At 46.3% G+C, this 27852-nt stretch overlaps 1 protein-coding gene across 2 annotated transcripts in view; it reads right to left on the minus strand.

Annotated features, from left to right (window-relative positions):
• Window positions 1-27852, minus strand: part of NCBP3 (nuclear cap binding subunit 3) — a 118850-nt gene that overhangs the window by 60352 nt on the left and 30646 nt on the right. For both annotated transcript variants that reach the window (XM_029612348.1, XM_029612349.1), the window contains 4 exons: window positions 24670-24795; window positions 12260-12357; window positions 11457-11565; window positions 9736-9835 (listed from right to left, as the gene is read on the minus strand). In XM_029612348.1, the coding sequence (XP_029468208.1) occupies window positions 9736-9835; window positions 11457-11565; window positions 12260-12357; window positions 24670-24795 (433 nt within the window). The remainder of the gene's footprint in view (window positions 1-9735; window positions 9836-11456; window positions 11566-12259; window positions 12358-24669; window positions 24796-27852) is intronic.

A 27852-nucleotide genomic window follows, 5' to 3' on the forward strand; every position in this document is an offset into this window, starting at 1 on the left:
ATTAGCCTGTTAAAGGCATGCGAATCCCATATGTGAAAAATGTACAAGTGCTATCAATGATCTTTTACACAGTTTTTGGCTTTGCATGCCAATAAGCAAATTCTGGACCTTAATAATTAAACTTTGTACAACTATAGAGAAAATTTACCTCCCTCATGATCCCCACGTTTGGCTGTTTGGTCTTTACTCTCATACCTTCCAACCTATAACCATGCACACCCAACTATTCCTAGACAGAGCCAGTCTTTCTACTAAACAGACGATTCTTACATACTGGATTGGCCCTCTCACCCCTTCCATAGGTATATGGGAAAGCAAGATGCTCAAACTACTCACAATGGAATACTTATCGGCCAAATCACTGTCACTCAGAAAACAGAAAAAAAATGCAAGCCATCTGGAAACCCTATTATGACTCTCTCCCCCCAGAGATACAAAGTTGAATCCCGCAACAACCTGTTTCCTAAAGCCCTCTAATGTTCTCACGGACTATAACAACTGGTCTCATGCACAAGCCCATTACTTAATTGAACTCCCTGTGCCAAACTAAACAATTCTAGCTATAAAAAAAAACCCCTCCTCCTCAACAACTCAACAACCCCCTAAATGAGGGCAAACCCCAAATCTAAAGGTTGGAATCCCCCAAACAAACCAACCACAAATCAACTCAAGGGGCTAACTACAACCTGGCAAACTTCTTTAGGTTCCGAATATATACATTCTGACAGTTCTTTCCAGTAAGCATGCCAGAACACAGACTTGCTGTAATGGTCTTGAGAACATTAAGGGGCTGGGTCTCTGGACTGATCTGTGGTACTTCAGGAATGAAAATTAGTACATAAGAACCAAATTTTCCTTTTCTGTTCGTACCAGTTCAGTCCAGACAAGTGGGATGTAACAAAGCACCCCTACACTGGGCAGGCCCACAAAAGACCCCCTCTCAACACACTTTTGCCAAAGGTCGGCTCTCCTGGAGCCTGAACATCTAAACAGTAACAGCAAGATAAAGTGTGAAGAGAAGACCATGTCACTGCTCTACTCATCTCCTACAGTGACACTAACATTTGGCCCACGATGCTACCTGTGCTCTAGTAGGGTGCGCATACACCCTTCTGGAATTCTTCTCCCCTTACAAAGGTAGGCCGAAACAATAGCTTTCTTCAGCCAATGCACTATCATGACCTTGGAGGCCTTGTATCCATTTCTGGCACCTCCAAACAATACAAACAAATGATCCGACCACCGAAAACATTTTGTGACCTTTGCCTCCAGCAACTCAGCAGACCAATTTGGGAAGGAGCTCCACAGTCTGATTCAGTGTAACAAAGATACCACGTTAGATAGGAATAAGGGTACAGTGCGCAAAGACACCCCTTTGTCTGAAATCTTCAGAAATGGTTTCCTATAGGACAAAGCCTGCAGCTCCGAGATCCTGCTGAACAAACAAATCGCCATCAAAATTACCACCTTCAGCGTGAGGGCCTTAATGACGCCTTCCTCAACAGCTCAAAATGGAGGCCCACAAAGCACCCACAAGACCAAGTTTAAATTCTACACCAGACCCAATCTATGCACTGGTGGCCGCAGATGCTTGATCCCCTTCAAAAACCTTGCAACATCCAGATGTGAGGTCAATGACCTTTTCCCTGGAGTATACCTCTGAGACACCCCAAGGCTGCCACCTGAACTCTCAAGGAGCTGTAAACTAAGCCCTTGAAAATCATAGGCTCAGAGTATCTTTTTTGTCGCAAGCGTCTGCTCTCAAAAATCAAGTCATGAGAAAAAAAGTGAATAGCCCCTGCAAATGAGCCAATCTCAGGGACCCGTCAATTGCGTGCTGAATCAGATCCATGAACTATAGACGACGTAGCCTCTCTGGCACCACCAGTACCACCTGGCCTGGATGCTTCTCGATGCCCCTAAACACTCGACCTACTAACGGTCACGAAGGAAACACATACAGCAGGATCCTAGTCAGCCATGGAAGAACCCAAGTGTCTATGCCCTCGGCTGCGACCTATCGTCTGTGGCTGAAGAAACTTGCTGCCTTGGTGTTGCTCCTTGACTCCATCAGATCCAGACAGTGACTGCCCCAATGAGACTGGATAAAGCCGAAGGCCTCCTTCAACAGCTCCCATTCTCTTGGGTCCAACTGTTGCCTGCTAAGATAGTCTGCTTGCACACTGTCTACTCCCGCAACATGTGAAGCAGCTATCCCCTGCAAATGTTGCTCTGCCCAGGCAAAAAGATCCTGGTCTCCTTGGGCAACTACGCGACTCTTCGTTTCCCCTTGACGATTGATATAAGTCACCATTGTTGCATTGTCCAAAAACACTCTTGACCATTTGACCATGGACTTGTGGAAGGAATTCCATCAACGCCCTGCACGCTGCTCTTGTTTCCAAGCGACTGATAGACCAAGATGCTTCCACTAGCGACCACAGACCTTGTGCCATCCACTCTTGACAGATCGCCCCCCATCTCTTGAGGTTGGCATCCATGATCCCTATTAACCCAGTCCAGAACCTCCAGGTCCATCCCTTTCTCCAAATTGGGCTGACACAGCCACCACGAGAGACTGGACCTGGAAGTACCCTGCAGCAGTAAAGGCCAATGAAATTCCGACGTCAATGGATTCCAGCGTGATAGCAATGCCCCCGTAGAGGGCGCATGTGGACAAAAGTCCATGGCCAAATTCAACGTAGATGCCACTGAACCCAGGGCCTAAAGATAATCCCAAGCTCTGGGCACTGGCATTCGCACCACCTGGGATTATAACTTCCGAATCCTCTTTGAGGTGAAAAACACTCTGCAGAGCTGAGTATCGAACTTCGCCCCCAAATATTCCAGCATCTGGGTAGGGCTCAGATGACTTCGCCAAATTCACCACCCAGCTCAAGATCCGCAACACATCCATCACTGTGTGCATACACTACCGGCATACCACCTCCTCCTCCATATTCCCCTTGGATAAGCCAGTTGTCCAGATAAGTATGAACTAGGATCCCCTCCCTAGCGAGAGCCTCTGCCACCACCACCATCACCTTTGTGAATGTGCGAGATGCAGTCGCCAAACCAAATGGGAGGGCCTGAAACTGGAAAAGTTACCCCAGAACCATAACACAAAGAAACTTTGATGTTCTTCCCAAATGGATATGTGCAGATAGGCTTCCATCAAGTCCAGCAAGGCCCGAAAAACTCCACTCAACGAACTGCCACTATCAACGTCCACGTTTCCATACGGAAAAACGGGGAACTCGCAGTATCACATTTCACTTTTTGCAGATTGAGGATGGGATGAAAGGCTCCTTCCTCTTTTTTTTTTTTGGCATGACAAAGTAAATCGAGTATCTCCCTCGACTGCATTCCCTGGCTGCCGTCGGTACTATAATGCCAGCAACTGAAGGTGACACAATATGTCCCAAATGTGTTGCTTACCTCGGACACTGCAATGAGAAACCACGAAAGCTTCAGTGGTGGGGCGAAAAAATTCTAAAGCACAGCCGTCCCTTATTACCTGAGGTAATCCTGGTCCACTCTTCATAAAAACTGTGATAGATGGCCTTCCCCTGCCATCTCGAGAGAATGGACCAGCCTGGCTTCATTGTGAAGCCTTACCACCACCGGCCACCCTGGTTGGAGCCCTCTCAGGGAAATCTACGGATGCCTCAAAAGGACTGCTGCCTAATGGACCCCTGGTTCTGCCCCAAAGACAGTGCAGAACCTTTATTGGGACGAAAACCACCACACCTCCCAAAACCTAGAGCGAGGTGGAAAAGACTTCCTGACTGTCATTTTAACCTCCAACAGTTTATTCCTTTTAGACTCCCCCAAAATCTTCATCAATTGTTTCAGGTCCTCCCCAAACAACAATTTTCCTTCCTTTAAAAGGGAAGATTACAGGGCTGAGACTTGGACCCAATATCAGCTAACCAATTCCATAACCAAGACTGCTGCAACCATATTCCTGGCTGAAGTCCAGCTCAAGTCATAAAACGTGTTAGCCTCATATGCAATCTTGGCCTCTACCTGAGCTGCCCAACCGTTAACATCAGCGTCTGGCTGAAGACTTCTCCTGAGACTTCTGGACCCAGCATAAACAGGCCCTCTGCATCAGATTGCTGCTTGCAGGCTCGGTGCAGAGACTTCAAGCATCCTCTCCCGATGAATCTCTAGCTTACGGTCCTGCATGTCCTTTAACGCAGCCAAACCCGCAATAAGAATGGTCAACTTGTTAGTGACCGCCAAGATCGAAGCATGCACCTTCAAGCAATACCAGCAGATGCAAGATATCCTCTGTGAGGGGATACAACTTTGCTATGGCTCTAGCCACCTTGGGGCTCACCTCTGGGAAGTCCCATTCCTGGTTCACCAGCTTCTTGATCCTTTTAGGGAGAGGAAAGACTTTTAGTGGGCCCCGGAGTCCAAACAACACCGTATCTACCCCATCATTGACAGCCTCCTCCTGGATCACCTTAATACCCAGTTCCTTCCAAACATGGGAAATAAGGAGCCTCAACTCCTCCTTACGGAACAGACCAACTACCTGTGGGTTACCTCCCTTTGTTATTGGGACTTCTTCCAGATCAGCCATGTCCTTTTCCCCATCCTGATCGACATCTGCTGTGAGGTCTCTGCTGGGTCATTCTGATCCACCCTCGAACCAACCCAAAGATCATCTTCCGGGTCATCCAGGTCCGAATCAACTGAACTGCCAGGCCCTTCAGAATGGACCAGGACCAGCCGGCAAAGTGGACCCCAGATCCCCTGGCCAAGGAGCCCCTCGCCCTCTTATAGCCAATGCTTTTCCTGGTTAGAAAGACCTTACGCATTAGCAAGACAAATTCAGAGGAAAACTCTATGTCATCCTCTCCCCTGACTGGCCCAGAACTTGCATCCCCCCCCCCCCCCCCGCCAATCACTGGAGACAACGGGGGAGGGGAGTCCGTCACCTTCCGAGCTGTAGCCCTTCTCCTACCTGACAGGCTGTTTAGGCTCCCAGTATTGAGCCTGTGGCTCTCCTACTAGCCTCGTTCTCCCCACTACAGAGGGCCCTTCCCCTCCAGAAACCAATCACTGCATAGTGCTTCTGTATTCATCTGTTCCCGAGCCAGGCCACCGGCCCAAGCTTTCCTGCGCTGGGAAACTGTTGTCGGTGCCATCTTATCTCCATGTGGCCAGGCCTGCTGCAGAGGATCAGAAGTCACATGACTGCGGCATGCGGGAGAGGAGGGGAACACTGTCCAACACAGCCTCCGGCTCCCCAAATAGCCCAAAGCTTTCCCACACTGCGAAATCGTTGTCAAAACCATCTTTTTTCCATGTGGCCAGGCCTGCTGCAGAGGAACAGAAGCTGCGTGATTGTGGCGCACAGGAGAAGGGGGGGTGGGGGAGAACGACAAGGTCCAACGCAACCTCTGCTCCCCAAGTAGCACGAAGGCGTGAACAGAGGAGCTACACTGCTTCCTTCCCCCAGCCCAGGCCTGCCCTGATGATCAAACCAGGAACAGCCCAAGCAGTTGCTGCTGAAGGAAAAATGTCACACTTTTTTTTTTCTTCTTTAAAGAAACAGCAGCCATAGCAAAGGAAGAAATTCAAGCAAAAAATACTTTCCTGCTGCTGGCAGCACCTCTGACAAGGAGCCTTCAGGGGATAAGAGGGAACCAGGACCCCTGGATCTGCTGCGGGCTAAAGCTGATCAGGGATTACCAACCCCCCCACTCGCCCAGCTCAACCTGAGGGATGACCCACGAAGGAACATAACACCTCAGGAAGCGTCTTCTAACTTCTCTTCTTCTGTCTCTTTTCTTTCTTTCTTTTTTCTTAACTGCAGGTTTGCACCTCTACCATCTGCTGAAGTCAGAGAAATTCAGAGGGACTACAGGTGGCACACTCGTTTATGTAGCAGTACCTCAAAGTTTTTAGTTCTCTACCTTCATAGGCTGATAGGGATGCAAAACCCACTTGTCTGGACTGATCTGGAATATGAACAGAAGTCCCATTAGATAAACCACAATTAATAATTTCTACAAGTATGAGGCAGAGTCAGACAGGTTTGCATCATACCAACGTCTAACAAAAATCACAACACTGTAAAATGTAGTTTATTGACAGTACTCGTATATGGTGCACAAGCCACTAGATTAACCATCACAACAGCATAAGATGTGTATCAGGAGAGGCTGAAAAGTCTCCTACCAGGATTTGGAGGTTCACTATACCAACATGGGGAGCCACCTCTGGGCAGTAAGGGACAGAGCTCATCTCTGTAAGGGAGACAAGTAATGAAAGAACTCCTCTCTTCTAGCATGGTAATTTTGGGAAAAAAAATCCAAAATGCAAAAAATCCCTACATGCTACCTGTGTAGGTTCTATCCCTGTGAACATAAGAAGTCTACAAGCAGAAATGCGTAGATCAACTATGTAAGCAAAAAAGTCTGACCACATGCTTTTGGATAGGGGATTAATTGGGGTCAAGGCTGCCAGTGACAAGACACCATTCTTTTATTGATGTTTATGGCAAAGTTAAGGATGTAGTAATAGATCAGTTGGTAACAGATAAGGTCCTGGTACCTACTTAGCCACCAGTAGGTGCCAGAATAGAACCTCAGGTGCTGTTGCAGCTAGGAAGAGTTCTGCACAGAAACTGGAAAAAACTGTGTATGCAAAGATCTATTACAATGGGTCTACCATTGTCTCTTTTACAAACCCAAAACATTTGGCTGAGAAAAGTTCTATATCGTGCAAGTCCTTCTGTTACTGGAGCACCAACAGTGGTGCATGGCAACTCAACAGCAGTAATTATTATAAACATTACCACAATTGTGCTTCTTATCTATTTAATTATGTTAAACTTAGGGATACCAGGCAGACAAGCTGATATGGTCCAGATTTTTTTTTAGTTCACACCATTTCTTCAGTAGTTCAAGGCGAGTTACATTCAGGGCCAGTAAGTATTTCTCTGGCACCAGAGAGTCACAATCTAGGGGCCTGATTTAAATGTTTTCCCCATAGATGCAAAATAGGGGAAAAAAGCCTTAGTAAATCAGGCCACAAGTGTGTGCCTGAGGAAACAGAGGGCAAAATGACTTGCCCCAGGTCAGAAGGTGCAGCAGCAGCAGCATTTGAACACTAGCTTCCCTGGTTTTCAGCCCAATGGCTCTAACTTCCATTACTGCACAGACTTCTTCAGACATTCTTAGAAACATGTGGACAAAGGTGAACCGGTAAATGTGGTGTATTTGGATTTTCAGAAGGCGTTCAACAGAGTCCGCATGAGAGGCTTCTAAGAAAGCTAAAAAGTCATGGGATAGGAGGCGATGTCCTTTCATGGATTACAAACTGGTTAAAAGACAGGAAACAGAGAGTAGGATTAAACGTTCTGTTTTCACAGTAGAAAAGGGTAAACAGTGGAGTGCCTTAGGGATCTATACTTGAACCAGTGCTTTTTAATATATTTATAAATGATCTGGAAAGGGTACAAGTGAGGTGATCAGATTTGCAGATAATACAAAATTATTCAGAGTAGTTAAATTCAAAGCGGATTGTGATAAATTGCAGGAGGACCTTGTGAGACTGGAAGATTGGGCATCCAAATGACAGATGAAATTTAATGTGAATAAGTGCAAGGTGATGCATATAGGGAAAATTAACCCATGCAGAAGTTACATGATTTTAGGTTCTACATTAGGAGCTATCATCCAGGAAAGAGATCTAGGTGTCATAGTGGATAATACATTGAAATAGTCGGCTCAGTGTGCTGTAGTGGTCAAAACAGCAAACAATGTTAGGTATTATTAGGAAGGGAATGGCAAATAAAACGGATGTCATAATGCCTCTGTATCGCTCCAAGGTGAATACTGTGTACAATTCTGGTCGCTGCATCTCAAAAAAAGATATAGTTGCAATGGAGAAAGTGCAGAAGGGCAAACCCAGCTACACTAACTGCATTAACCACATCCCCTGGCAACAAATTCCAAAGTTTAATTGTGCTTGAGTGAAAATGAACTTTCTCCGATTAATTTTAAATGTGCCACATGCTAACTCCATGGATTGCCCCCTAGTCCTTCTATTATCCAAAAGAGTAAATAACCGATTCACATTTACCTGTTCTAGACCTCTCATGATTTTAAACACCTCTATCCTATCCCCCCTCAGCCATCTCTTCTCCAAGCTGAACAATCCTAACCTCTTTAGTCTTTCCTCATAGGGGAGCTGTTCCATTCCCTTTATCATTTTGGTCGCCCTTCTTTGTACCTTCTCCATCGCAACTATCTCTTTTTTGAGATGCGGCAACCAGAACTGTACACAGTATTCAAGGTACGGTCTCACCATGGAGCGATACAGACGCATTATGACATTTTCCGTTTTATTCACCATTCCCTTTCTAATAATTCCTAACATTCTGTTTGCTTTCTTGACTGCAGCAGCACACTGAGCCAATGATTTCAATGTGTTATCCACTATGATGCCTAGATCTCTTTCTTGAGTGGTATCACCTAATATGGAACCTAACATTGTGTAACTATAGCATGGCTTATTTTTCCCTATATGCATCATCTTGCACTTATCCACATTAAATTTCATCTGCCATTTGGATGCCCAATTTTCCAGTCTCACAAGGTTTTCCTGCAATTTATCACAATCCGCTTGTGATTTAACTACTCTGAATAATTTGATTACCTCACTCATATTCCTTTCCAGATCATTTATAAATATATTAAAAAGCATGGGTCCCAGAGGCACTCTACTGCCCACTCCCTTCCACTGAGAAAATTGTCCATTTAATCCACTCTCTGTTTCCTGTCTTTTAGCCAGTTTGTAATCCACAAAAGGACATCGCCACCTATCCCATAACTTTTTACTTTTCCTAGAAGCTTCTCATGAGGAACTTTGTCAAATGCCTACTGAAAACAAATTGGAGAAAATTCTTTTTCACTCACTGCACAATTAAGCTCTGGAATTCATTGCCACAGGATCTGGTTAAGGCAGTTGGTGTAGCTTGGTTTAAAAAGAGTTTGGAGAAGTTCCTGGAGAAGTCTATAAACTGCTATTAATTGATAAGGATTAGCCACTGCTTGTTACCAGCATTAGTATTTTGGGATCTATTTAATATTTGGGTACTTGCTAGATACTTGTGACTTGGATTGGCCACTGTTGGAAACAGGATGCTGGGCTTGATGGACACTTGGTCTGACCCAGAATGGCATATCGTATGTTCTTATGACATGAGAACTACAAGTTGCTGCATGCAATGGGGTAAAACCAGAACTAGATAAGCCTGTCCTATTTCATGTGGACCCCTCTGGTAACCCTAGTGGAACTCTTTTAGGTAAGTAAACAAAAATAGAAGTGCTTAGAGTAATTGCTGTCACATACTATAGAATGGGCAAGCAATAAAAAACAAGCAGAGTAGCAATTAAATGGCCCGACTGATCCCAGACATCTCATGAAGGCAAACACAGAAAGACAGAGAACATAAAAACATTTTCTGATTTCTGAATGACAAGATAGAGAAGTAAGGGTAAGGATATGAGCAGACAGTATACAATAACAAGGTTCTCTTACTAACTCAGCTAAGGGAGCTGCTCCTTTAGCTGAGAGGTAGAGTCCCTGGTATAGAGCCCAAAGGTTACAGATTCAAATTTCAAGATCTGCAGTTGGAAAAAAGGCCATGACACTCCAGAGTGCTACAATAAATGTCCCTTCATTGCATACTGCTACCTCATTACTCACCAAGAATTGCTAAGAATTCCTTTCATGCCTCCATAGTTGGGATTCCCATATTTCATGTAATATTGACTTCTCCTTGCTGCACCAAGCTCCTTTTTGTCATCTGGGAAAAAAAATTCAGCCATAAAGGGTCCTTGTTACATGTCCTCTTATACCCAAACTATATCATGTGATGGCATCTAAGGAACAGACGGGCCCATTTCCTTGGTCCAATTTAATTCCTGGTTCCATGCGTGATCTTCAGCTTTTCCCCTCACTTCTTCGTAACTAAGGATTATCTGGGCTTTCCCAGGCTTCCATGAATTACCTTATTGTTTTTGCCTCCACTGGGAAGCCATACCATTCATCAATCATCTACCTGTTGAGAAATATTTTCAGATGCTGCTCCTAAGTCTATCCCCACACATACCATGATCTCTTGTTGTTGAGCATTATTTTTTTTTCTGAAAAAGATTTGCTTTTATTTGCAGTTATACCTTTGAGGTATTTAAAATGTCTCTATCATAATCCTGTCTTGCTTCTCCTCTCTAGGTTACACTATTTAGTCCTCAAGTCTCAGCTATATAACATTCCTGAATGTGCCATAGAATAAATCTATAGACAATAGCTGAATAGGATCAATAATTACACTTAAAATGATTCAGAAATGTTTATCTGGCCCTGATGGTAGACAGATTTTTTTTTTATCAGAATACACAGCTATTAAGTTATTTTGATTTTACAAGAATAAACTGATCCACATACAGTTGTTACCTAAATGGCAATCAATGCAGCAAGTTCAACCTTCAGCAATCTCCCACCACTTGGGTATAGACATGAATGAGGTATGTACAAGCCCCCCAGACATTTGTGGCGTGCAGCAATTTCTGTAGGGCATTATCACCTTTTTCACAATGTAGAGATATCCAGAGGTTAATTACGTTAACGAGCTTAAGAAGGTGGCAAACTGAGCACCTATATTCTTCAAACACAAAGGGGTTTTAGCAGCTCCCAACAGGACTGTGTTACAGATCTGATGGGTAAATTACTAGTACCCTGGCATTAGCATAAAACCAGTCTGATGGCCAATTCTGGTACCAGATACTCTCAGTAAATGTTATGCCAAGGACCATGTAGATACAGGTATGCGACCTAGTGAACTGCAGTTTTCAAAAGGCACTTTTCCTTCCCTTTCTTTACATTTAAATCTCTGTGATTCACGATTTATTTTCTATCACATAAATGAAGAGGCCCGGCCCGGTGGGGGTGGGGGTGGGGAGTCCTGGGCATCTTATATCAGAGACATCCTGTGGCCGGATTGCAGGGTTCCTTGATGCCTGGCCCCTAGCTGAGCACTGCTGCCGGCAATGACGGGACTGAATGAGCTGGGAGGGGAGATAAAGCAGGAGAAACAAATCCCCCCGGTAGTTGTGCATGAAGGCTCACAGAGCAGGAGCCAGACAAGAGCAGAAAGAAACTGCCCCCATCCCTTAAAAAAAAAAAAAAGCTAAAAGTTTAGCAACTTCTACTGCTCAGGTCCTGCGGAGTGCTTGTTCCGTTTGTCTATGTGTATGAATTCTTTTCTAGACTTGTAATTAATGCAGCAATTGCCACTACTCAATACATGTTTTGATTTTATTCCAAATGGTAATGCTGTGGCCGAGCTTTTCAGAAGCAAAACAAAAAAAAAAACCTCCCTCTTAGGAAGATCTCAGAATAATCAAAATCCAAGGTCAGAAGTTTACCTTTAGTAGCAAAACGCATGAAGAGTTTGTTGCCTTTAGCAGCTCTAACACAGGGACGTAGATCATTGCGTAACAGAGACTCTTCCTCGGCCTGGGACAAGGTGTCCAGCTTTAAAAAAACAAAGCAAACCAGATTTTAGAGGAGTCTCGTCACTCTCTCTTGTACACACAAACTCGCAGCTTAGCACAAAGTTAGCTCTCAAATGAGGCCGAACAGTCTGAAGCTGCAATTGCTCAAAGAAAACCACACACTGACCCCCCCCTTAGCTACCTCCATCCCCACACGTTCCGAATGTGCAGAAGTGAAGGTCAATAAATTAAAAACAAATATATAGAAGGTGCTACCTTTTTATTAAACTAACAATACATGCCTTGGCTAGTTTTTGGGAGCTACACTCCCTTTTATCGGGTCAAAACAAAATGAGCTGTCACACTAACAACATTAAGGATGCTATTGCTGAGATTCTCTGCAGAGCTTGAGTGACGCCCAGGCAGCACAGAGAGCTTTCGTGCTAGCCACAATGACTAAATGTCTCTCACCACGACTGGCAGCAACAGAGGGGCAGTGAACGTGAAGGGAAAAGTCAGGAGGAGAGGTTAAAAAAAATTAAAAAAAATGGATGGAAAAAAAATTAAAGCTATTTCCCAGCTCTTTCATTATCGGCATTATTACATAGTTATAACTAGGAAGACTGAAATGTCTTAAAAGCGATGGCTGCAGCTGTGGGTGTCTAATTTTATTAAACTTGGGGTTCAGCTGCTGAACCCTGGGATATCGAGTCCGTCTCCTCCTCTTTTCATACCATGTTTTCTGTTTTCCTCTCCACCTCGGTATCACTCTGATTCTCATCTTCCACCTCGCCTTCTTCTGTCTCGTCGTCGGAACTATCCTCCTGTCTGTCTGAAAAGAAACGGGAAACATTCTTAATCTGAGGAAAATCTGCCATGCTCATACCAAAGAAAAATTTGTCTTGTTAACATTTTTCAGGACTGGAACAGTCATTTTCTTCACTGGTATCTTAAAGGGTCACATCAATTTCACATTCTGCAACACTTTTTTCTTTTATTAGGAGAATGGCATGAGCATCCAGAACCATTCAAAACAAAAACATTGCTTTTTTTTTTTTTTTTAAAGCAGCTATGAAAGGGAATCGGATGGCAGAGAAAGGCCGCTGAGTCCATTCAGTCTGCCCATTCCATGTGTCCCTTACCCACTCCAGAAATGCAGATTCTACGTGATTTCCAGCTTTATCCTCGCTTTTCCACTTCTAGGAGTTTGCCATGAGGTATTCATTGTCTTCCTTCAGAGTGGTAGATAGAGGGGGAGCAGTGGCACAAGGGCATAGGGTGCATATTTGAGAGAAGAGCAGACTGGGCCGTAGGGATATGCGTAGCATCAGAAAATGAATTATTACTGCCTCATGCCATGACATTTTTTTCCAGTGCTCCTCATGCATTATTGTACCCCCTTGAGGTCCACTGAAACCAGCATCCTGTCATCTCTTGAAAGTACCCCGTAGATCCTAATGGGAAGATCTATTCCCTGCTGTAAGAGGTGGCGAACCTCAAATCTACCATTAATAATGGATCTGTCCAAACCTTTTTAAAATTAGCTATATAATAGCCTTGACCATATCCTGCAACAAATTCTAAAACTTAATTGTATATTTACATGAAAGGCGGAATATAAATTACATAAATACTGATAAAACACTTTCTTAAATATGTTGTTTTAAATTTGCTGTTAGTTTTATATAGTGTCTTCTAGTGCTAGTTCTATTTGAAAGGATAAATAACTGCTCCCTATTAACTTGTTTCACACCGCCACTGTCTTCTCCAAGACGAAGAGCCCTAACCTGCTTTACCTTTCTTCATAAGGGAACTGTTCCATCCCCTTTATCATTTACTAGTAGTAAAAGCCCGTCCAAGACCGGGGAAATACTAGGGGTGTGCATTTGTTTCTAACATATTTCTCATCCGCAACGTATAGGGCCCTATTCGTTGTATTCGTGGGGAAGCGAAACGTATCGCGATTCCCCACGAATACACCGAATCTGCCGAATTATTCGGCAGTCTAAAGGACCCAATTTAAACAAACCCTCCTGATCCCCCCCCCCACAAGACTTACCAAAACTCCCTGGTGGTCCAGCTGGGGGTCCGGGAGCCATCTCCTACACTCACACCCCTCAATGCCGGTTTCAAAATGGCACCGATAGCCTTTGACCTACCTATGTCACAGGGGCTACCAGTGCCATTGGTCAGCCCCTGTCACATGGTAGGAGCACAAGATGGTGCCGATGGCCATGTGACAGGGGCTGACCAATGGCACCAGTAACCCCTGTGATATAGTAGGTCAAAGGCTATCGGCGCCATTTTGAAACCGGCAGCGAGGGTGTGAGTGCAAGGGATGGCTCCTGGACCCCAGCTGGACCACCAGGTAGTTTTGGTAAGTCTTGGGGGGGAAGGGGGGGGGGTTGTAGTTAATTTAATTTTAGCGGGGAAACGAATAGGAATTAACGGATTTTGATGGCTTTAACTGCCTCTTCAACCTTGTCTCCAAACACGTTGACTCCATTACATGAGGCATCTTCCAGTTTTTCATAGACGTCCTCTCTTACAGGCTGATACAGTACAGTGCGCTCCTGCAGTCCCTCAAGTATTGATCTGTACCCAAGCCAAGATGTCTACCTTAACAACCCCCACAAAAAACCTTAGGCGAACAGAAATAAAGTTGGAGTCCCCGACAAAACTAGGCCCCCTTGATTTAGCACAAATATATACCAAACTATGTACACTTCTCATTATTCTAATTATATCAAATGCCAGCTCAATCAGCTTAACCATATCCAGAAGTGAAGGAGTCTTTCGACAGAAAGGGACAGGACTCTGGACTGACCCGTGGTACTTCAGGAACCAAAATTAGCAGGTAAGAACCAATTTTATTTCCTATTCATGCCCTGGATCAGTCCAGATAAGTGGGATGTACCCAAGCCCTTTTATTCTGGGTGGGAACCCGAAAGACCTGCGCGTAATACACTTCCCAAACGTCGCCTCTTCTGGAGCCCGCACATCTAAGTGGTAATGTTTGGTAAAAGTGTGAAGAGAAGACCATGTCGCCGCACAATAGATCTCCTGCAGAGAAAGCAGTTGACACTCCGCCCATGAGGACGCCTGTGCCCTAGTGGAATGCGCTTGCAACTCCTCCGGCACCGACTGGCCCTTACAGATGTAAGCCAAATCTATCGTCTCTTTCAACCAGTGAGCAATATTGCCCTTGGAAGCCTTATTTTCCTTCTTTGCTCCACCAAACAGGACAAACAGATGATCTGACATCCGAAAGGCATTCATCACCTTGAGATACTGCAAAAGGAAAACGACGCACATCCAATAAGTGAAGCTCCCTAGCCAAAGTATCAGCTGTCAAGTTTGGAAAGGCCAGAAGCTTGACCACCTGATTTAAGTTGAAAAGAGGACACTAACTTCGGCAAAAAGGAAGGAACCGTGCGCAAAGAAACCCCATTCTCTGAAAAGGGCAAGAAAGGGTCCCTATATGACAAGGCTTGCAGCTCAGATATTCGCCTAGCCGAACAGTTATCCACAGAAAAACAGTCTTCAGGGTTAAATCCTTCAACGACACCCTCCGCATTGGCTCGAAGGGAGGGCCACCCAGCACCCGAAGAACCAAATTTAGATTCCACGCTGGACAGCTTGAGGACTCTCTCCGAAGTCAGGAACACCTCCCACAGCATGTATCGAAGGGTGCGCCCAGACACTCCACAGATTGGGTTGGCTTCAGATGACTCTTTACAAGGTTCATCACCCAGCCCAAACATCCCCAGAATTTGAAGTACACGCTGGACTGAGTGACCACACTCTACACCTCTGACTTCACTCTTATCAGCCAATCGTCCAGGTACTGGTGCACTAGGACACCCTCCTTCCTAAGTGTCACTGCCACTATTACCATTACCTTTGTGAATGTGCAAGGCGCCATTGCCAACCCAAAGGGAAGAGCTCGAAACTGGAAACGTTCTCCCAGAACCATGACTTCAGGAACCTCTCATGTTCAAGCTGAATGGGGATATGAAGATAGGCATCTGACAAGTCCAAGGATGCTAGAAACTCCCTTTTTGCATACGGCCGCTATCACTGTGCACAGCGGCTCCATCCGAAAATGGAGGGCAGCATTCACCTTCTGCTGATCGAGAATGGGCCAAAAAGTCCCCTCTTTCTTTGGCACCACGAAATACACGGAACACTTGCCTTGCCCCCTTCTCCTGAGGCAGCACTCGAACAATGGCACGCAGAAGCTGTAACTGATGAATAGTGTCCTGCACAGCCTCCCATTTGCACGGGGAGACTACAAAGGCATCCCTGAACAGCCAAGAAAATTCTAAGACGTAACCATCTCTTATTTCCAAAACTCACTGGTCCAAAGTGATTCTGGTCCACTCCTCAAAAAAGAGAGATAGCCTCCCTCCAATAGCTTCCAGGGAGGAGCAGACCAACACACCTTCATTGCCCAATTTTGCTTCCACTCCCTCCTTGTGACCCATCGTCCCTCGGGGATCTGCGCTGATTCCAAAATGGCTGCTGTCTGACCGAACTCTGTTTCTGCGATGCCGGCGCAGAGGTCCTACCCGCCCGAAATCTCCTAGCCTCTTGAAAACAGACTCTCAGCGGAAAGGACTTCCTTGGACCTTCCTGTCCTCAGGTAATTTATTGCCTTTCGACTCTCCCAACTGCTTCAGGAGCTGTTGCAAGTCCTCCCCTGACCAATTTCGTCCGCTGACCAATTTCGCAGCCACAGGAGTCTTTGCACCACCACCGCCGAGACCATACTCCTGGCAGAAGTCCAGACCATGTAATAGAGAGTACTGGCCTCATAGGCTACCCGGGCCTCTAAATGGGCCACCTGTGCTGTGTCAGATGCCGTTCCTGAATGCTTGTCATGTGCCTTCTGCACCCAGGACAAACGGGCTCTCTGCAGACTTCCGCACACCACTACTCGAAGGGTCAAAGCTGAGACTTCAAAGAGCTGCTTGAGTAGGATCTCCAGCTTCTTCTTCTGGACATCCTTGAATGCCGCCACTCCAGCTACCAGGATGGTCGTCTTTTTGGTGACCGACACGGCTGCATCCACCTTGGGGAATTCTCCATGACTTCAAGGTCTGTTCCGGCAAGGTATATAGCTTCCCCATAGCCCTAGTGCCCTTCAGGCCCACCTCGGGAGATTCCCACTCTCGATCCAACTTCTTCACCTGCAATGGCAACAGGAAAGTGGTGGAGTTCCCTGCAATCTCTCCAGGACTGGGTTCACCCCCTCCTTATCAGAGTCTTCCTGGGCGGCTTTGATCCAGGGTTCCTCCAAAAGCTGGGGAATCAATGGACCCAGTTCCTTCCTCCTGAACAGCCGAACCACTTATGGTCAATCTTCCGTGAATTGAACAGCATCCGGGTCCTGAGCATCCAGATCCTGCATGGGGTCTTCCCAAAGCATCCAATGGATCCTGGTCCGGGTACTGTCCCAGATCTCCCAGGGTACCAACAGGGTCCTTGTCCGGTCTCACCGGATCCCCTTGAAGCTGCTTGGGAATCGTCCTCCAGGGCACGCCCGAGTCCCAGCATAAGCAGGAACCCTCCTGACTTTGTGGGCCCTCTAGTCTTTTTAGCCATCCGCAACTTCCTAGGCAAGGGTCTCTTTGCCACTAGTTTCTTCCTGGCTAAATAAGCTTTTTGAAGGAGATGCACAAATCCTGTGGATAAAGCCTCCGGGCCCAAGGAGGAAGATACCTGTTCAGCTTCTTCTTGAGCCCCTTCCCATCCTCCGTCACCAGCAGGGTCCTTTTCCCACAGGCAAGAGTGTGGGAGGGTAGTCCCAGGGCTCAGAAATGGCAGCCTGCACTTCAGCATATGCTGCCAAAATGTCCGCTGGCTCCTTCCCCCCCCCCCCCCCCCCCCAAAGCTGTCTCAGCCACCTGTACCTTCTTGTCACGTCCTGGGAGTCCTGCGCCATTCCCCCCCCCCCCCCCCCGAGGCACATTTGCAGCAAAACAGGCCACATCGAGGCAAGCTTGCCTCAAATTGCAGCCGCAGCAAAGTTTGCCGCGCTGCGCGGGAACAGAGATGTCAGAGCAGTCGGACCTAAAAATAAACTGAGTCGCTGTGATCGCACTCGCCGCTGTCCCGGTGTTGAAATTCAGCACCGACATGACCCTGACGAAGGCAGGCAATTTGGCCCGCTCCCTCTTGCCCGCCTCTTGTCAGGAAAAACAAACTCTTACCCACTCCTCACCCCTGCACAGAGCTGCTGCTTATCTCCCTGCTTCAACTTATAGGAAAATTAGTTTATTACCTGATAATTTTCATTCCTGGATCAGTCCAGACTGCTGGGTTTTGCACCCCCTCTAGCAGATAGAGACAGAGATGTTTTAGAAACAAAACTCCGCCTTATATAGGAGAGTGCCACCTACAGTCTGCCAGTATTTCGTAATGATAAAGCATGATGGCTCCCATAAGATACTATAACTATAAACACTAACTCCTGAACCAGAAAAGAAACATTTATCACCAGGTCACTGAACCCCAGTAAGATCTGAACCTATAGAACCACACGAAAAGTAAGGAACAAGGAAATTCAAAGTTCTGCAGAAAAAAAATGGAAAAGCGAGCGGACTCTCCCCCACTTGAACCACGCTGACAGGGCGGGCCTCTGGACTGATCCATGGTATTACAGAATGAAAATTATCAGGTAAGGAACTAATTTTCCTTCCCTGTACGTACCCGGATCATTCCAGACTGCTGGGATGTACCATAGCTGTTCTTACCCGGGGTGGGATCCAGAGAGGCCCATTCGTAGCACACCTTCTCTGAATCCTCCCGAATCTGCAGCCTGCACATCCAATCTGTAATGTTGCGTAAAAGTATGTAGAGACTTCCACGTTGCCACCCTACAGATCTCCTGTGGAGAAACGAAATGAGACTCCGTCCAGGACATGGCTTGTGACCTAGTAGAATGAGCCTGGAGGCTGACTGGAAGAACTCGGCCCCGTAGCAAATAAGAGGAGCTGATAGCCTCTTTCATCCAACAGGCAATGGTAGCTTTTGAAGCCATGTGACCCCTATCGAGGACCTTTCCAGAGCACAAAGAGATGGTCCGACAAATGAAACTCATTTGAGACCTCCAAATAGCGCAGTAGCTCTCTACGAACATCCAGCTTCCGCAAATCACAGGACAGAGGATCCGAACGATCCAGATCCCCAAAGGCTGGAAGCTCCACCAATTGATTGACATGAAAAGAAGATACCACCTACGGCAGAAAAGAAGGAACCGTCCGGTTGGAAACTCCCGAATCGGAGATCCTCAAAAAAGGTTCCCGGCAAGAAAGAGCTTGGAGTTCTGACACTCGTCGAGCTGAAGTGATAGCGACAAGAAAAATCACCTTCAACGTAAGATCCTTCAGTGTTGTCCTCTTTAAGGGTTCAAAAGACGCCTCACACAAAGCTGTAAGCACCAAATTCAGACTCCAAGAAGGACAAGGCTGCTGAAGCAGAGGACGTAAATGTTTGACTGCCCGAAGGAACTGAGCTACGTCTGGATGTGCCGCCAAGATTCCGCCCTGCACCATCCTGCGCAAACAACCAAGGGCTGCTACCTGAACATGTAAGGAACTACACGATAATCCCATGGATGGCTCCTTTTGAAGAAAGTACAGAACTTCGGATACTGAAGCTCGGGTTGGTGAAACGTCATGTTCAAGACACCAGGCCTCAAAAACCTTCCAAACCCGAACGTACGCAAGATTAGTGGAAGTTTTGCGCGAACGGAGGAGCGTAGTCACTACCGCAGAAGAATAACCCTTGTCACTTAGGCGGTGCCGTTCAAAAGCCATGCCGCTAGACAGAAGCGATTGGCTTCTTCCAAACAAACAGGTCCTTGGTGAAGTAAATCTGGGATCCCTGGGAACCGTATCAGACCCGCCTCTGCGAGATTGAGGAGGTCTGCGAACCAAGGACGTCATGGCCATTTCAGTGCTAGATGACTTTCTATCCGGTGGAGCACATTGCCGATTAACGGCTAGGGTGGAAATACGTACAGAAGAACGTCGACAGGCCAGGGTAGAGCCAGGGCATCTACTCCTTCCGTTCCCGGTTCTCTGCGGCACGAGTAGAACCTTGGAGCTTTGGTGTTCCAAAAAGTCGCCATGACATTCATGCTGGGCGTGCCCCATGCTAGGCATATGTGCTGAAAAGCGTCCTCTGACAATTCCCATTCTCCGGGATCGAGATGGTGCAGACTGAGAAAATCCGCCTGGACATTATCCACGCCAACAATATGAGACGCCATGATGCTGATCAAGTGACGTTCCGCCCAGCTGAACAACTGAGCTGCTTCTTCCGCCACAGGATGACTCCCGGTTCCACTTTGGCTGTTGATATAAGCTATCGTTGTCGCATTGTCCAATAATACCCGGACTGCCCTCCCCTGCAGGCTTGTAATGCTAACCGTACTGCCCGGGTCTCCAACCGATTGATCGACCACAGGGACTCCTTGGGAGACCATAAGCCCTGCACGGACTTTCTCTGGCACACCGCTCCCCAGCCGGAGAGACTGGCATCCGTGGAGACCACTATCCATTCGGGAATCTCCAGAGGAATCCCCCTAGATAGATTGTCTGTCATCAGCCACCACGCTAGACTGTCCCTCGCCGCTTCCATAATTGGCAATGGGAGAAAAAACAGTTCGTATACTGGGTTCCAGCGGGACAGTAATGCGTACTACAAGGGCCGCATATGAGCAAACGCCCATGGCACCAGCTCCAAACTTGATGCCATGGACCCAAGAACCTATAGATATTCCCGAACCCTGGGAGAAGTTTGGAGTAACAGGCTCCGCACCTGAGCTTGTAACTTGATGATGCGGTCCTTGGTGAGAAAAACTCGACCCCGTTGAGTGTTGAAGAGCGCTCCCAAATTCTCCAAGGACTGAGAGGGTACGAGCATGCTCTTGGAGAGATGACCACCCAGCCCAGCGACCGTAGAAACTGCAGTACTCTGTGAATTGCATCTTTGGCTAAGGCTTCCGACTTTGCTCGAATCAGCCAGTCGTCCAAATAGGGATGTACCAGGAGACCTGCTCTCCGGAGATGAGCTGCCACCACCACCACCAACACTTTGGTGAAAGTCCTGGGCGCGGTTGCCAGACCGAAGGGTAGGACTCGAAACTGAAAATGCTGGCCCAGGATGCAGAACCGCAGAAACCTTTGGTGGTCTTGACAGATCCCTATGTGTAAGTAAGCATCCATTAGATCCAGCAAAGCTAGGAATTCTCCCTGCCTTACCGAGGCAATGACTGACCGGAGAGTTTCCATGTGAAATCGTGGAACCTTTAGATACTTGTTCACCTCCTTGAGGTCTAGAATGGGACGTAATGATCCTTCCTTCTTTGGTACTACAAAATATATTGAGTAACGACCCCTTCCTTGCTCCTCCGGAGGAACGGGAACTATGGCCCTTAATTGTAGCAGCCGCTGTAATGTCTCCCCAACTGCTGCTCTTTTTGTGGTATACCCACAGGGAGAGATGAGAAACTGATCTTGGGGTCGCTGTGCAAAATCTAAAGCATAGCCTTGTTTTCATGGGCAGTACCCACTGATCCATGGTTACCTTGGTCCACTCCTTGAAGAACAGGGTCAGTCTGCCCCCCACTTCCAGAGCCGAGGAGTGGACCGGCACCCCTTCATTGGGAGGATTTTGCTCCTGAGGAAGGTTGAACCGCCCCAGGTCTGCCGAATCTTCGGCCCCTAAAAGACTGGGCATAGGTTTGCTGTTTTGCCGAAAGGACGAAGAGGGCGACTTAGTTGGTCAATACCTCCGATTCCCTCTGAATCTGGCTAGAGAAGAAAAGGAACCGCGTGAGCGAGGTTTGTCTTCCGGCAACCGATGCACCTTATTCTCTCCCAGAGACTGAATCATGTCGTCCAAGATCTTACCAAAAAGTAACTTGCCCTTAAAGGGCAAGGACCCCAGTTGAGCCTTAGAAGACACATCCGCCGACCAGTTGCACAACCACAAGAGCCGGCGAGCAGATACCGCCGACACCATGGACCTGGCGGACGTCCGGAGGAGGTCGTGGAAGGCATCAGTACAGTAAGCCACCGAGGATTCCAAATGGTTCACTTGAGCCGCTTCCACGTCCGAGAAGCTCGCATTGGCCTGTAATTATTGTACCCAGAGAAACCCGGCTTGCATAGCAAAGTTGCTACAAATAGCTGCCCGGACTCGCATGGCTGAGACCTCGAAAATCCGTTTGAGCTGTACCTCCAACTTCCTGTCCTGGAGATCCTTGAGCACTGTCGCTCCTGGGACGGGAATCGTGGTTTTCTTGGTTACAGCGGACACCGCCAAATCCACCTTAGGTACCCGCAGCATTTCCAAGGCATCCTCTGGCAGAGGATAAAGCTTATCCATGGCTTTACTGACTTTTAAGCCGAGATCCGGGATATCCCATTCTCGAAACAAGTCTATTGCTGAAAAATAAAAAAGAAAAGCAGTAGCAGGACCTCTCAGGCCCAACAAAACAGGGTCCATCTTCCCGAGTTTGGACTCCTCTGGAGGGCTGTCAATACCCAGCTCAGAGAGTATAGCTGGAATAAGAGGTCTTTACGAATCGGCACCTCCACCGGCACCTCTTTACGAATCGGCACCTCCGCCGCCTGAGAGCCTCTCTCCGCCTGCGGCGGATCTGGCTCCGGTTCATCCACCCTTGTCTGCGGAACCTGGGGTTGACAATCCGGATCCCCAAGATCCAAGTCCAGTTCAGAAGAATCTGTATCCTCCTGTGGCCTCCCAGTGCGGAGAGGACACTTAGACTTGATAGGCCCCTCACCGTTATCAGACTTGGCACGCTTAGATGTCCGGGCCTTATGGGAATCGAACCTTCCACCTGCAAGCATCTTGCCTGCTTTCCTTGCCTTGAAGGCTTTATGTAAGAAAACAATGAAGGAAGACTCAGAGGAGGTGCCAGAAGTCCCCTCAGGACTGACCTCCGGGTCAGGGGAGACAGGCTGCCGCAATGCCCTATTTTCAGGAGGCCGTGGCTGAGGAGATAATTGAGGAGAAAAAGACCCCTCCCCCATGGCAGCCATAGTAGCAGAGCGGAACGATTGTAAAATGGCCTCTGTTCCCGCGCTTAATGGGAAAGGATCCTGTGCCAACTGAGCAGCCCTTGCGGCCAGCGAGGGAACACGCGGTGGCCTGCTTTTATTAATATTTTTTGTCGTCCCTGCACCAGAGGATCCTTCTCCCCCCCCCCGGTAAACATTGTGAGCACAAGTTCTCCCGGGACAGCCATGTGCGGGCCGAGCCGCACACGTGACACACGGCCGACCGTGGCATCAGGGAAGGCAGTGAGGAGAAATAAACACCTGAAAAAGTTCGAATTTACACCTCCCGAGGCCGAAAACGCAGTGAAAATCCCCCCTGCGATGAGAGCAAGGGAGGGAGAGACCGCCCGAACAAAAACAGAAGCAAAGAAAAATTACTTCAAAAAAAAATAAATTATTTTTTTAAGGCGAAAATTGCCTACCGTGGTCCAGGGTGCTGATCTTTAGGGTGGAGTGAGCCAGTCTCCCCGTTATCACACCCACGCTGCCTCAATTGATAGTTAGGGTCCTCAACCCTCGTCGGCAGCTGCCTCTGACCAGCAGAGGATGGCCCTCTCAGAACCTAAACAACCTTCTGTGAGGTGGACCACAGGAAACTCTTCCTTTTTTGAGTAATTTTTTTTTTTTTTTTAAAGAGACAAACTCTTAAACTGGAAAAATATAGAGAGCTCTCACTAACTAGACTAAATCTAACCCAAAATAAAGACTCTGACCAGACTGTAGGTTTTGCACCTCCATTTGCTAGAGACAGAAATACTGGCAGACTGTAGGTGGCACTCTCCTATATAAGGTGGAGTTTTGTTTCTAAAACATCTGTCTCTATCTGCTAGGGGGGGGGGGGGGGGGCAAAACCCAGCAGTCTGCACTGATCCGGGTATGTACAGGGAATTTTTTATTTTTAATTAAATTAAAGAGACAAGCACAAATAAAAAAGGGGAAAGAACTACTCCCCTGCTTCTGGAGAAAGTAGGCTGAGGAGACAGGCCCACTGAGGGAATGAAGGGCCCCGAGGGAGAGAAGGAACTAGGACCCCTGGCTATTTACCCCCTCCCCCAGTCAAGAAGGTCAGAGTGCAGACATGGGTCACCAAGCCCCCCCCCGCCCTGCCCCACCCGAGGGATGGCCCTGAAGGAACCTAACACCTCAGGGAGCTAAATCCTCATCTGACCTTTTTCTTCAAAGCACTCCAGACTGCAATTTTGCACTTCTACCATCTGCTGAGACAGAGAAATACCAAGGGACTGCAGGTGGCAGTCTTGGTTATGTAGCAGTGCCTCAAAGTTTAGTTCTCTGCCTCCATCTGCTGGAAGGGATGCATAAACCCACTTGTCTGGACTGATCTGGGGTACAAACAGGAAACATGTTTTCAAGTGGTTAATTAAAATTAAGCCGTTTGTTAAATCGGTGATGCAAATTTCTTATCTTTAGTATGCAAATATGTAAAATGAGCCTAGAGCATTGCTGGGCTGCAGCCATCCCTGCACCCCTGAACTGTATTCCACTTCTGAATTCCTTAGCACACCGAGTACTAGCAAGCTTCTTACTAGCTATTTCTAGAAACTTGTTTCATACTGTCTTTGTCTTGCAAGTACTACGTTTAATATTAAGTAAAAATGTAATACATTACTTATGAATGAGGACACATACTGTGGCCTGCCTTTATACTGTTTCCCTGCATTTCACTGCTCAGGGATGTACCTTTTACTGGTGTATTCTGCAGGGTACCTGTACAAGAGAGGAGTGGATCTGGATAGTACAGGGAGAGAGAGGGGCGAAACCTAATTTGCATACTGGCAATGTAGGTGCGGGGCAACTTTCCTCTTTATTACAATTACTTGTCACCCCTTTCTGTACCTTTTCTAGTTCAACTATATATTTTTTGAGATCTGGCAATCAGAACTGCACCTAGTACTGAAGGGTGTGGCTGCACCACAGATTTTTATAATGGCCATATGATATTCTAAATGTTATTCTCTATTCATACCACTGTCAATGAAGACTCCTATTTTCCCATAGCAATTGTCTTAGATCCCACCAGGCGCACATACCTTTCTTTGTTTTGGTAGAGCTGTTCTCTGTATCTCCATGATTTTGCATCTTCTCCTGGTCAGGCATGGAGCTCATATTTAAAAGGGCACGGGCGGCTGTCGCTTTATCAAGCCATACAATATTACCTGAAAAAAACAACACAAGACCATGTATTCATTAAATCAAGCCCACCTTCCAGTAGCCATCATTGTACTGGATCCTCTGTGATGTTACTAAAATGGCTTTTAGAGGAATCCTAGGAGGCAGCAGGAATGAATACTACTTTACTTCCACTTATCTCCACAGCAATAGAAAAATCAGTAAGCTTCATTACACTTCAGCACATTTGCAAAACATGTAACCCTAGAAGAACATTGTTCAATACAACAGTGTCAGCACACAAAACATGAGTGCGAGACCTGCAAAGCAAGGAGAAAAGTTCTGCCTGCAAAATGTGTACACATTTACATTTATATATTATGTTGTGACTTAAAACGGTGCTCTACAAAATGTAAATGAACAGAAAAATAATGGTGGAGACAACATGATAATGAGCAGTTTGAGGGAAAACCAGGAGATTATATACTCTATTAGGCCACTGTGAATAATTCTGCCTTGGGGAGGGATGTGATTGTGTAGTTTAAAAAAGACCCATTATTCAATAAATAATAGCTTTGAATTGGTGTTTTTAATTTTTCAACTGTTATATTTGTGTAATTTATATTGTAGTCAGAGTACCTCGTTGTTTTTTTGACTGTTTTAAGTCTGTCTAAAGACAGTCAGGCGGTGGGAAGCTGCTTCCAAATAATGTTGCAAGACAAGAGAAAGCATGAAAGTGGAAACAGCCAGAAGCAAAGGAAAGAGAATGTCTCTACCATGAGATCTCCAGAAGCACAGATTTTCACACTCAAGTGCACTTTGGAACTTTTTTCCTAACTGAATAATAGTGGAAAACAAAATATCTTATCCTGGTGGTGGGGAGGGGTGGGGGTGCTAAAGCACCAGCTCCCAAATGAATGGCTACATTTTTCTTACTCTGTCTACCTTTTGTTGGTGTACAGTGCTACATCCAGTACTCTTGGCCTTCTAGGATTGCGATGAGCAGCTCCCATCAGCGTGCTGAAGGGGAAGGAGGCCCATTTGTGGCCCTGTGCAGAGGAGTGAGGCCTGATCACAGCATTTTACGGTGTTAGTTGAGTGGGGGTTGCGCTGATGAGTAGCTGTTTGGAGAGAGAGGCAGTTGATCCCCAGGGCCACCCGGACTTGTATCTAGGAGTTGCAGGCCAGTCAATGCTACAGGAGGCGGCAAGCTCTGTGGTATGTGTTGTGAGCAAATCCTGTGGGCTGTTATAATCCTGGACATAGTCAGCTCATATTTCCCAATTTCCTGGGGAGTTTTTTTGGTTTGCTTCTCTTCGCATGGTTTTTCGTTTCTGTGACCAAAGTTTCTGCCCACAGCTCTTGTTTTTGCTTGATGTTACATTATATGCATCTTGCTCATTTTTGAAGGATATTAATGTTTTCTTCATATTCCCTAAGTGAAGTTTCTTCTCATTTTTGGACTAACTGATCTGTTGTAATTTGCTGGCCGAGGAGATCTGCTTGCCATTTTGAAGGTGACTGTCCAAAACATCAGTTCTTTCTCCTTGCTGTGTATCTACATTTATCTCCTTGGCTCCTTCATTGTACCTTTCACTAAAATTCACCATTAATCCTCCTCGAGCGGCTTTCAGACATAGGAATCCAAGGAGAAGCTCACAGTTGGTTTCAATCATTCCTAGAAAATAGATACTACAAAGTCAAGATAAATAATGTAGAATCACCTCCTATTAAATCAATCAGAGGAGTACCTCAAGGTTCTTCTCTTTCCCCTACCCTTTTTAACATCTACCTGCTTCCGCTCTGCCACCTACTCTCCAGCCTCAAGCAAAAACACTATATCTTCGCCGATGACATTCAGATACTTCTTCCCATCACAGAATCACTCCAAAAAACCTGGGCGCATTGGAACAATTGCCTACTATCCATCAATTCCTTGTTATCTAGCCTCAACCTTATACTCAACACAAATAAAACAGAAATCCTTATCATCTCACCCGACGAAAACCACACACTCTTCAACGTCCAAAGCTCATCACAATCCATAAATCCACCTATCAACCACTCACCTTCAGTCAGAGACTTAGGGGTGCGCTTCGACAATCTATTCAACCTTAAATCTTTCATCCACAACACAACTAAGGAATGTTACTTTAAACTACAAGTATTAAAAAATCTTAAACCTCTCCTTCACTTCTATGACTTCCGCTTAGTAGTCCAATCTTTGATATTGTCCAAGTTAGACTACTGCAATTCTCTCCTGTTAGGTCTTCCGCTATCATCCATAAAACCTTTACAGATGGTACAAAACGCCGCGGTGAGGCTACTCACTAACTCCAACAGAAGAGATCACATCACTCCAATTCTGCACTACCTCCACTGGCTTCCAATAAAAGCTAGAATCACCTTCAAGACACTCTCAATGAACCACAAGGATATTACGGGAAGCGCCCACTTAAATCTTACCTCGCAACTCCACCTTCACACATCAAAAAGACCTATCAGATATAACTACAAAGGTTATCTACACACTCCCCCGATTAAAACCTCTCTAGCCAAACGAGCACTCTCCACAGCCGGGCCCACCCTTTGGAACTCACTTCCGCCAGATCTTCGTCTCGAAACTTTCCATCTAACCTTCAAGAAAAACCTTAAAACATGGCTCTTCCGACAAGCCTTTCCAGAATCGCAGGAACACTTCGACACAGGACAAAGAACAAAATAGCGCAATATAAAGTCCACCGCCAACCTAATACCCTCAGGACCATCAGGACCTTATTGATGGTTTAAAGTAACCCTACACATTCTCTGTTCATTACTATGTTTATAGTTTATTATAACGACCTTATTGATTGTTTAATGTAACGCTACACGTTCTCTGTTCAATACTATGTTTACTGTTTAATGTAACGCCCCCCGGCGACAGTTGTGTTATATGGAAACAGACTTGATTTGATATATATATCAAGAAAGACGGTATATAAAAACCCTAAATAAATAAATAAATAAATAAATAAATAAAATGGAGTAAAAGCCATCTTTTGTTTCTACTTTGGCTTAATACAGCAGTTCCATGAAGATCCCTCACAGATCTACTGGATGTG

Source organism: Rhinatrema bivittatum, chromosome 8 (assembly GCF_901001135.1).
Source record: "Rhinatrema bivittatum chromosome 8, aRhiBiv1.1, whole genome shotgun sequence".
In the NCBI taxonomy this organism is placed as follows: Eukaryota; Metazoa; Chordata; class Amphibia; order Gymnophiona; family Rhinatrematidae; genus Rhinatrema; species Rhinatrema bivittatum.